This window comes from Hemitrygon akajei, chromosome 3 (genome assembly GCF_048418815.1).
Source record: "Hemitrygon akajei chromosome 3, sHemAka1.3, whole genome shotgun sequence".
NCBI classification, from domain to species: domain Eukaryota; kingdom Metazoa; phylum Chordata; class Chondrichthyes; order Myliobatiformes; family Dasyatidae; genus Hemitrygon; species Hemitrygon akajei.
Window position 1 is genome coordinate 154,420,396 of NC_133126.1, and position 12,104 is coordinate 154,432,499.

Consider the following 12,104-nt stretch of genomic DNA (forward strand, 5'->3'; position numbering starts at 1 on the left):
CTCTCCATTGACTATGGCTCTGATTTCAACACTGCATCCCCTTAAAACTAATTAATAAGTTCCCAAGACCTTGGCCTGAATCCCTCCTTGTGCAACTGGATCCTTGATTTCCTCTCTTGCAGACTCCAGTCAGTTTCGATTAGTGACAACATTTCCTCCACAATCACTATCAGCACAGGTGCATCAGAAGTCTGTTTGCTTACCCTCATGCTCTGCTCGCTTTATACCTATGGTAGTGAGGCTAAGCACAGCTCCAATGCCATATTTACATTTGCTGACAGCACCACTGTTGTTGGCTGGATCAAAGGTATTGATGAATCAGCATAAAGGAGGGAGACTGAAAATCTGGCTGAGTGGTGCCACAACAACAACCTCTTACTCAATGTCAGCAAGACCAAGGAGCTGATTATTGACTTCAGGAGGAGGAAACCAGAGGTCCATGAAGCAGTTGTCATCTGGAGATCAGAGGTGGAGAGGGTCAGTAACATTAAATTCCCCTGTGTTATCATTTCAGAAGATCTGTCCTGGGTCTAGCACGGAAGTGCCATTATGAAGAAAGCAGAGCAGTGCCTCCACTTTCTTAGAAATTTGTCTGTATTTGGCTTGTCATCTCAAACTTTGACAAACTTCTGTAGTTGCACATTGGGAAGTATACTGACCATTACATCATGGCATGGCATGGAAACACCAATGGAAAGCCTACAAAAAGTAATGAATACAGTCCAGTCCATCATGGGTAAAGCCATCCCCACCTTTGAGCACACTTACAAAGAGATCTGGTGCTGGAAAGCAGCGTCCATCATCAAGGACTCCCACCATCTAGGTCATGCTCTATTCTCGCTGCTTTCATGTTTTGTAACTTCAAAACATCAAACTAAGTCAAAGGAAAACAAGGGAATCTGGGAATGCAGGTCTAACTTTGTGTTTACTTTAAGCGAAGCATGTGCGTATCATGTGGTAGAATGATGGTGCATGAAATATTTAAATGAACAAGAATGGTTAATCAGCCAATATATATATGAGATTACTCAAATATTATTGAAGTATTAAATACACAACAGCTTCTGCCATCAGGAAGAAGGTACTGAAGCCTTGGGTTTCACACCATCAGGTTCAGGAACAGTTATTACTCCTCAACCAGAGAAGATAACTCCAGTAACTCCAAAACTGAACTGATTCCGCAACCTATGGACTTACTTTCAAGGACACTACAACTCACATTCTCAATATTATTTATTTATTTTTCTCCCTCTTTTTGTGTTTACACAATTTGTTGTCTTTTGCACATTACTTGCTTGTCCATTTTTGCTGCGTGCAGTTTTTCACCTGTGTTTTTATTCTGTTTATTGTAAAATACCTCCAAGAAAATGAATCTCTGTGTAGTATATGGTGACATATTGGTACTTAGATAATAAATTTACTTTGGACTTTGAAATTTGAATTTACACAGCAAATGAATTAAGGAGTTAATCATATAAATGTAGTACTTTTAATTACATCAGAGAAAGCACTAAAAAAATTTTATTGACCAAACAGTAAACATTTTTAATCCACTCATTTAAGACATTATTATATCTTAATGCATGAGTAGCCCACTGCTCTACTCTCTCTACACTTATCACTGTATGGCTAAGTACAGCTTAAACATCATCTATAAATTTACCAATGAACCACTGTTGTTGGTAAAATCTCAGATGGTGATGAAGAGTATAGAATATAAGAGCAGGGATGTGATGTTGAGGCTCTATAAGGCACTCATGAGACCACACTTGGAGTATTGTGTGCAGTTTTGGGCTTCTTATTTTAGAAAGGATATACTGACATTGGAGAGGGTTGAGAGAAGATTCACGAGAATGATTCCAGGAATGAAAGGGTTACCATATGAGGAACATTTGGCAGCTCTTGGGCTGCATTCCCTGGAGTTCAGGAGAATGAGGGGGGATCTCAGAAACGTTCTGAATGTTAAAAGGCCTGAACAGATTAGATATGGCAAGGCTATTTTTCATGGTAGGGGATTCTAGGACAAGAGGGCACGACTTCAGAGTTGAAGGGTGTCCATTTAGAACAAAAATACGGAGAAATTACATTAGTCAGAAGGAGGTAAATCTGTGGAATTTGTTGCCATGAGCGGCTGTGGAGGCCAAGTCATTGGGTGTATTTAAGGCAGAGATAGACAGGTTCTTGATTAGCCAGGGTATCAAAGGGTACAGGGTGAAAGCAAGGAATGGGGATGACTGGAAGAATTGAATCAGCCCATGATTGAATGGCAGAGCAGACTCGAAGGGCTGAATGGCCTACTTCTGCTCCTATATCTTATGGTCTTATAGGAGGCTCAAAGGAGCAAGATAGATTAGCTAGTTGAGTGGTGTCACTCAACATCAGCAAGAACAAGGAACAGATTGTGGACTTCAAGAAGGGGCATTTGATATAGCACACACCTGTCTTCACAGAGTAGTCAGCAGTGAAATGGGTGAGCAGTTTCAAGATCTAGGAAATCTCTCAGAGGATCTATCCTGAGCTGCAATCACAAAGATGGCATTTGGGCTGCTGTACTACATTTGGAGATTCTGGAGATTTGGTGTGTCCCCAAGGATTCTTTTAAATTTCTACAGATGTGTAGAGGAGAGAATTCTCATTGGTTGCATCTCAGTGTGGTATGCAGGCTCCAAAGCACAGGATCAAAAGAGACAGCAGAGGATCATAGGCTCAGCCAGCTCCATCAAGGATACAGTCCATCCCTCCCCATCATCAAGGACATCTTCGAGAGGTGATACATCAAGAAGGAAACATGATCATTAAGAGGCATGCCTTCTTCTCATTATGACTCTCAGAGAAGAGGTACAAGAGCCTGACGACCAAAACATGATGATTTAAGAGCTGTTTCTCCCCCTCTGCTGTCCAATTACTGAATGGTCCAGAACCCATGAATACTACCTCATTATTCCTTTTGTGGCATTATTTATTTACTTTAATAATTTATAGATTTTTGCTGTATAGATATTTATGCTGTATGTCAGTGATTAATAATTTTGAATCTAATTCTAGAGAGAAAATCTGAATGTGCTGGTATGTAATAGTTTGAAAATAGTACCAGAAAAGAAGAGCATTAGCAGTACAGGGATATTAATTTTGTTTTGGGAAGCAAGTTCTGAACTACAATATCCAAGTTCTACTAAGTAGCACATGAGGTGGATTGGCAATTTTGTGTAAGTGAAGAGGGTATCTTTGATTTAACTAGCATTGCAGGTTTTAATGTGTACAGCCATGTTTCCTAGGGACCAATCCCCTATACTGGTCAGGGGATGGGGTCAAAGTCAGAAATTTCTGGGAAAACTCATCTAATCGGGCAATATCTGTGGAGAAAAAAAAAGACATAGTTAACATTTCCAGTCGATGATGATTCTTCAGAATTAGGATTGGTGATCCATCCGGATTGAAGATTGTGTCACTTGTTCCTCATTCTCAATGGGACTGTTGGCAAAATGAGGCTCCAAATACCCATGCCCCCAAACCTTGCCCTGCCCGTTCTCTAAAATTCTGTTTAAAATTGGGAACTGGAGCTGCTTGATCTGGCAGCCCACTTTAAATTCATCTTCACTGGACACCAAGTCTATTAAGCTGGTAGATTTCTCAGTGGAGTTCCTGTAAGACTCAGAAGATCCATTAAAATTTCACAACAATTGGGGAAGTATAGTGTCTACCCTTTGAATAAGTATCCCACTTCCTTTTTCCTGCAAGTATCTAGGACATCCATGTTTATAGATGTAATATGTCAGGTGGATATCACATCAATATTTAGTGAATCAATCATCCTGTGATTTAAATTGTAAATATAAGTTTGCCATAAGCCTATATTATTTCATTATCAAGGCTCTTTTGCACTAGGAATATAAGACCATAAGACACAGGGGCAGAATTTGGCCACTGAGTCTGTCCCATCATTCCATCATGACTGATTAATTATCTTCCTCAATCCTGTTCTCCCGTCTTCTCGCTGTAACCTTTGACACCCTGACTAATCAAGAACCTATCAGCCTCTGCTTTAAATATACTCAAATGTCTTGGCCTCCACTGCTGTCCATGGCAATGAATTCCACATATTCAACACCCTCTGGCTCAAGAAATTCCTTCTCATCTCTGTTCTAAATGGACTTCCCTCTAATCCTCTGGTCCTAGACTCACCCACTATAGAAAACATACTCTCCATATCCACTCTATCTAGACCTTTCAATATTCAATAGGTTTCAATGAGATCCTCTCTCATTCTTCTAAACTCCAGCAAGTGCAGGCCCAAAGCCATCAAATGCTCTTCAAACATTTAAACTTTCATTCCCGTAATCATTCGCTTGAAACTCCTATGAACCGTCTCCAATACCAGCACATCTTTTCTTAAAAAAGGATCCCAAAACTGCTCACAATACTCTAAGTGCAATCTGACCAATTTCTCATAAAGCCTCACCATCACATCCTTGCTCTTTCTGTATATTCCAGTCCCCTTGAAATGAATGCTAACATTAAATTTTCCTTCTTACCACTGACACAACACGCACGTTCACATTTAGGGAATCCTGCACAAGGATGCTCATGTCTCTTTGTACATCTGATTTTCAACTTTTCTTCTTGTTTAGAAAATAGTTTAGATCTTTATTCCTATTACCAATGTGCATGACCATATACTTCCCTACACTATATTCCATATGTCACCTCTTTGCCCATTCTTCCAATCTGTGTCAAGTCCTACTTCAGCTCCCTGCTTCCTCAACACTACCTGCCCTCAACCTATCTTCATATCATCTGCCAACTTGACCACAAAGCTAGCAATTCCATCATTCAAATAACTGACATATAGCATGAAAAGAAGTGAGCCCAAAATGGACCCCTGCGAATCACCAATCTTCTATCCATGCTAGTATCTTTCCTGGAATACCACATGCTCTTATTTTGTTAAGCAGTTTCATGTGAGGCAACTTCTCAAAAGCCTTCTAAGTGAACAACTTCCACTGACTCTTCTTAGTCTATCCTGCCTGTTATTTCCTCAATTTCAACAGATTTGTCAGGCAAGATTTTCTTTTAAGGAAACCATGCTGACATTGGTCTATTTTATCATGTGCGTCCAAGTATCCTGAAGCCTCAACCTAATAATCAGCTCCAGCATCTTCCCAACCACTGAAGTCAGGCTAACTGGCCTATAATTTCCTTTCTTCTGCCCCCCTCCCTTCTTAAAGGGTGGAGTGACACAATTTTCCAGTCCTTTGGAAACATTCCAGAATCTAGTGATTTTTGAATTATCTCTACTAATCCCTCCACAATCTCTTCAGCTACCTCTTTCAGAACCCTGGAGTGTAGGCCAACTGATCCAGATACTTATCAACCTTCAAATCTTTCAGCTTCCCAAACACCTTCACCTTAGTAATAACAACAACACTCAACACAGCCCACTGACACTCGTGAATTTGTGGCATATTGCTTGTGTCTTCTGCACAAAACACTTATTCAATTCATCTTGCACTTCTTTGTCTCTCATGACTACCTATCCAGCATCATTTTTCAGCAGTCTAATACCGACTCTCGCTTTTCTTTTATGTCTGAAAATATTTTTGGTATTCGCCTTGATATTGTTGGTTGGTTTACATTTATATTTCATCTCTTCTCTCCTGTTTTTTTTTCAATTTCCTTCTGTTGGTTTTTAAAAGCAGCACAATCCTTTAACTTTCCACTAATTTTTGCACTATTATATGTGCTGTCTTTTTCTTTTTTGCTGCCTTTGACTTCTTTTTATATAGCCACAGTTGCCTCATCCTCCCTTCATCTTTGGTATTTACTGAATCTATCCTACGACTTCCGAATAGCACCCAGAAATTGTCATCCCTGCTAGAGTCCTCTTCCAATCAACTTTAGCCAACTCCTCATCCACCATAATGGAACAGTAATTATCTGAAACATGTATGCTCATGAGTGCCATTGCCAAACCTGTTGCACAGCCCATCCATGGAGGCATGTAGACCCCGCAGCAGAGTCCGTGCTTGTGACACTACCATTCTGCCTACAGTCGTTGCGCCTTTAAATGATCAAGCTTAAGTTCTAGCCCACACCTGTTTGTGTTGAAACCTGTTGAGCCTAAGCCTGACCACTGTAATGCAGACCCACTCACACGACAACTGCTCCAACAACAGCTACTCCACTTAATCCTCGCTTCTTTTTATTTGTCCTTATTAAGTTACTATAATCCCAAGCAGTCTCCTGTTCTGCAGACCAGTCCCGATAGGCCCTGCTCGTTTTTTAAACCTGGCACGTAAACTCAACAAAGAACTATCTCCAACTCACTCCCTGGTCTTCCACTCTGCAGACACAAGAAATTAAAGTAGGAATGGGTGAATTACCCCTTTGAATCTATTTCACCATTTAAATCGATCATGCTGCACCATCTCCTGTGCTAACCCTGATTCCCTTATTATCCAAAAATCGGATAATATATATCTTCAAACTACACTGTACTACAGTACCTACTGTCCATGGCAACACTTATGACACATCAATATTTTTCACAATTGTCAACTTGGTTAAGACTTGGTTATGCAAACTGTATGCCTACAGGTGAGTTCTCACTGATTTCGAGATTACAGGTAAATTTGAGTTTCACTGATTTCAAGATTTCAAGAACTGCATAGGGCTGCAGTTTTACATTGGAGATGAATGATGGAGGAAATAGTAGCATCTGAATAAATGTAAACCATCTATCCTTAACATTTATCATTTTGATGTAAATCTAGCCCTACAAATATGTATGTGCTTTTAACTCTGAAATTAATTTAAGTAACATTAAAATATGGTATTTGTTTTAAAGTTTAGTTCTGGCTTTCAAAATATTGTTTTGAATTCTTCCACTTGGTGTTGCTTCAGTACTATCATTACCTGAAGACTATTTTTTAGCTTTCATTGAAAGTATCCAATGTAAGTTTCCACGAATAAAAAAAATGTGTTGTTTCTGTTTGTTTTTATTATTGAAGGTAGAAATGTACAGAGAGGTAGTGTTATTATTTTGTGATAAATTTATGCTTTGACTTTGCTTTACATAGTAGAACAATCTCTGCTGAAGTAAAAACCATTTTCTATACTGCACCTTTTGATTTATTTGTTGCAGTTAACAGCGGAAATGATTCTGCGTATAGCCAATGAGCCAGTACTCCCTTTCAATGTTTTGGATGTAGCCCTGGAGGTTCAAGAACAACTGAAAGGTAATGTGACTACATGAGCAGTTGACCTTTTGAAATTGTTCTTCATTTAAATAAACTGTTGTTCATCCTTTTCTTTCTCAATAACCTCAAATCATATATTATCAGACTTTCCAATATCCTGTACTCCTTGCATTTTGATATTAGAATTGGTTGGTTGCTCCTATGATAAACGTTCATACAGTGCAGCTCTTTTGTGTTTGACTTTTCTGTGCACAGTAATAATCCATTGTTGCATAGAGACCTTGAAGTTATAATATTATGAAATATTGTCTTTAATTTATATTTGTGCTGTGTCTGTCTTTAATGTAATTTTCAAACATTTCTTCATTATATAAAGATGGAAGTATTGCTTCAGATCAAATGCTGACACTGGCCAGTGCCCTGAGAGAAACTGCACAACTTTTTCAATCAGATGAAATGCGCCCAGCTAATAATCCAAAAGAGCAAGACCCTGCACATTTGAGAATGTTGAATCATGTGCTGCAAAACGTAGAGAAAAACTTCCTCGTCCAATGGGCTCCTCCAGGATATTTTAGGTACAGAAAAGTCTTTTTGACATATATATCACTCAAATATTTTCAAATATCCTATTATGAATAATGTTGAAAGAAAAATATTATAAATAATAATGTATGTTTATACATTAACTCATGCTTATACCAAACATTTAACACTTAAGCCAGAATGTTTCAATTTTAATATTTTGTAGTTAACAAAAAGCTCTGTGTTTTAAAAATACTGTAGCTTAGAAGCCTGATGGTACAAAGAGACAAAGTACCCCCACTGTTAATATTGCTAAATCCTCCTTTTTATCCTAGGGTAAAAGTTATAAAGCTTTTCTTCATTCATTTACTGGAACAAGTTCAGGGATGGTACAGACCTGAAAGATGCAATAAAGCAACTGGAGTTGTGCCAACTTTTTTTAGTAGAGCTATCCAATATGCCCTGCTTTCTATTGTTTTGATATACTTGTAAATTATTATTTTCAGCATTTTATCAATTTTCTGTTGATTAGTATAGAAACTCCTTCAGCACCTTTTCAAAAAGTGATTCACTCTAAAAATTTGTTTCTTCACATTACCTTTCCTAATTTTCTGAATCTTTCTACGTCTATGACTGCCAGTACAAGTAGATTTTTACTTATTTATTTCCATCAAAGCTGTCCGTGATTTTTAGCACCTCTATTGAATCATCATTCTTCCTCTCTGATGTACAAAAACTGACAACAGCTTCTGTCTCTCCTCATCCTTGGTACATTTCAAGACCTGGATGAAAGTGAAAAATGAACGCAGTGCCTCAGCTCAGGCTTAATCAGAATTCAATAAAGCTTTATCTGTGACTTCCTTGTTTTTATCTTTCAGTCCTTTGTCATATTTATGTTAACTGCAAGGAATTGCATAAATGCTCCTAAAGCTTTTCTATTCCTGCACAGACTTTGATATTGTACCACTTCATTGATTTTGCCTTTCCTCATTCATCAAGTTAAAATGTAACACAATACTTCTTGCATCAAATTTTATTTGTCATCTACCTTTCCATTTTATTGTTTTGTTTTTGCTAGATTTCTCACTGCCTGCTTGACTTCTAAGTTTCATATAACCTGCAGGTTTTAACATTACATGCTGTATTCCCAATTCCAGGGTTTTGATATTTATCATAAAGAACATCTGCCCTAATAATGATTTCTGGGAGCAACTTTACTTACAAATTTCCAATCTGAAAGGCAACTGTTTATGACACTCTTTGTATTCTGTCTCATAGCCATTTAGATGCTTATCTTATTAGTCCTGTCCTATTTTGTCAAATCCCTTTACACACTCCACATAAGTAACAGTAACCACATCAAATTATGTAAGAAAATCAATCAAGTTAATTAACCACAATTTGCCTTTCATAAATGCATGCTGACATTTATTCATTGCCTCGTATTTTACTAAATGCAAATTAATTTGTCCCAGATTCTCACTGTTTCCCCAATCCTGCCCAAAAAAAAGGCTCTGGAAGGTGGACTGCAAAGTTGACCAAATCTGTGCAGTTCTTTCTTAACTAGTCTGGACATAATCAACTGAAAGGTCTTCAAAGATTCAAAGTACATTTATTATCATTGCATACAGAGGAGAACCATGGTGGTTGACCTCTCACAAGCAGCCATAGAATCCATTCAAAAAATCATCAAACACCCAATGCGCGAAAAAAAGAACAAATTGCATAAATAGCAAAAAGCAAGCAAACAGCACAAGGAATATCGAACATCAAACCAGCAGTATTCAATTTAATTCAGTTCAGTGCCACACTGCAAGCCAATGTTGGCCACAGGGCCATTTTTCACTGTAGCAACCCAGTCTGCATCGATCACCCCAATCAAACTGCTCAAAAGCAATAAAAGAAAACAGTAACCAGAATTTAAGAACACATGCAACATGAACCTCTAAGTCCCCCGAATTGAGTCCATAGCCTCTCGGATCAGTCCTGGAAATATGGACCCAAGACTCCTTAACTTCCTTCTGACAGCATCTAGTGAAAGAGAGGGGAAGACTGGTCAGATGGCGCCAAGCACCCGCCCATCCTCTGCTCTTGTCCTCGTCGAATTCAACCTTGATCGACGCTTCAATCGAAGAGAAGCAATTGAGTCAATCATAATCAGAGAGAAGTAATGGAGTCAATCATAGGCTCACACCTTTGACACATTCGGAGAGAAACAATGGAGTTGGTCATAGGCTTGCATCCTGGACACAATCAGAGAGAAACAATGGAGTCAATCATGAGCTTGTGCCCTCAATACCTCAATCAGAGAGAAGCAATTGAGCTTCATCATGATCATGAGCTCGTGCTCCGTCTCCAGGCTACCGGGCCTCCAGACCACACTGTCTGCTCCAAACCTCACCGAACTGCCTCGGAGACAGCAAAGCGCCAGATTGCTCAATTGACTGCAAAACACACCATCATAATATAGATCACAGGTTCTATTCACATACAACTTAGTAGTAGAATCATATTTGAAAGAAGAAGTAAAAGAAGTAGTTTTGTGAACTGTCAGCAGGATGATGCCATTAGTTGCATTGTTCACTGGCACCATCTTGCTTTGTCTTCTTTTCTATCAGAAATTTATTATTTTACGAACCATTGCATTTGTTTCAATTTTGGCTGGCTGCTCTGTAGTTGCTGTTTTTTATCACTCTCCTTTTAAAGGCGTATTTGTCTGTAATGTATTTGTACCCTCTACTAGTCCATTACCTAAGGTAGACTTGAAGATCATGGAGAAAGCGTCCCCACTTTCCCCTTTGCTTCCCTTTGTATTCTAAGATCGTTTCATCTAACTGGGTTATTTTACCAGCCTTTAAAAAGCCCTGCATTGATATTTGACATACCTACCCTTATTGCTTTCTTTCTCCTTTGTTGCTTCATGGTAGTCAAATCCAAAGTTGCAGACAGCCAGGTCCTCTTATTCCTTATGAATATTTACTTCTTTGTCTCCATTTAACTCATCATTTATCTTTATTTACCCTTTTATGTTATTTGTGTTTATAAAAGACTTTTAGCTATCTTTTAATATGAACTAGTCTCATAATCCTTCTTTGCCCCTATTATTCAATTTTTTATTATTTCCTATAGCTCATTTTAACACCACATGACATTACAGCCTATTTTTTGTCTTATTTTATTCCTTGCAAATTCAGTCATCCAGATGACTCTGCCTTTATGTGCATTTCGTTTCATCTCATGAGAATTTGTCTACAGCCATTATTTGATTTATGGATACATTCTTGGAAAATATTTCATAAAAGTGAAATTTCATAAACTGAAAAAGCTGTACAAATGCGTTGTGGTCATTCTGGTACAATGTATTCCTTTGTGCATGGGTAGCACACTATTCACCCTCACAAAAAATACCTTGGTAAATCAAAGAGGCATACTCCAATGAGTCATTGGCATTACAGCAATATTTTGTAAATCAACATTCGTAAATCTGCTATTTGAAGGTAGTTGATTTTTTAACGTTTATTCAAAGGGTGTAGAGGTCCCCAGCAAGCTCAATATTTGATCCTATTTCTAATTTAGAAAATGATGATGGATCACTTTATTGAACTGCTGCAGTACTTTGAACATCCGGTGCTGAAGTTAGGGTCAAAGTTCAAAGAGGTATGTTTAGGAGTTTTGTAAGCAGCTTGCAGAACGTTGCTGTGGTTCACTGGTGCCATCTTATTTCAAAGAGTTCTCATTCCTTGATCCAACAGCAGTGAAAGGCTGACAGTATTTTTTCACGTCAGGATAATAAGTGACTTGTTACTTGGAAGATGACCTGCAGGTGGTATTCCCATTTATCTAGTGTCCCTTTTCGAAATGGTAAAGATTGTGGCGTTGGTGGGTGATTTTGAAGGATTGTTCCTGAGCCAAATCACTGTTGAATTACTGAAACTACATTTCTCCAGTTAAATTAATGGATTTTCTTATTCTTTTACATGATTCTACATGATCATAGTATGGTTATTCTTCCTTGAACACATTCTTCACTTGCCTATTTTACTCCTAGAACTACAACTAACATTCATTTCTCCTTGTGCTGTTAAAAACTTGGAGTTCTCTTGTGCAGATTCCAGAAATTCTCTCTTGCTTTTATATTGGGTTTTTGCAGCTTTGGTAAAAAGAAATTGAAACCCCCTCTCTACCTAACCCAGTAATACTTGTTCTTGATCAGCCATGTTGGAGTGCCCTTTTTGAGAATGACTCCTCTAAGGTGCAAGTGCTATTGGTAGGTTAAAATGCAGGCTTTTATAAGCACATTTCAGCGAGGAAGGTGAGAAGCAAAAAAGTAATGCATATCTGCTAGTTTACTAAAAGGACAGGAATGAAAGTCAGCAGAGTCATATA

The 12,104-nt window shown here is 38.2% G+C and overlaps 1 protein-coding gene across 7 annotated transcripts in view; it reads left to right on the plus strand.

Moving 5' to 3' along the window:
* LOC140725527 (inactive N-acetylated-alpha-linked acidic dipeptidase-like protein 2) overlaps positions 1-12,104 on the plus strand; it is a 965,400-nt gene that overhangs the window by 924,647 nt on the left and 28,649 nt on the right. For all 7 annotated transcript variants that reach the window (XM_073041096.1, XM_073041095.1, XM_073041098.1 and 4 more), the window contains 2 exons: positions 7,142-7,235; positions 7,573-7,771. In XM_073041096.1, the coding sequence (XP_072897197.1) occupies positions 7,142-7,235; positions 7,573-7,771 (293 nt within the window). The remainder of the gene's footprint in view (positions 1-7,141; positions 7,236-7,572; positions 7,772-12,104) is intronic.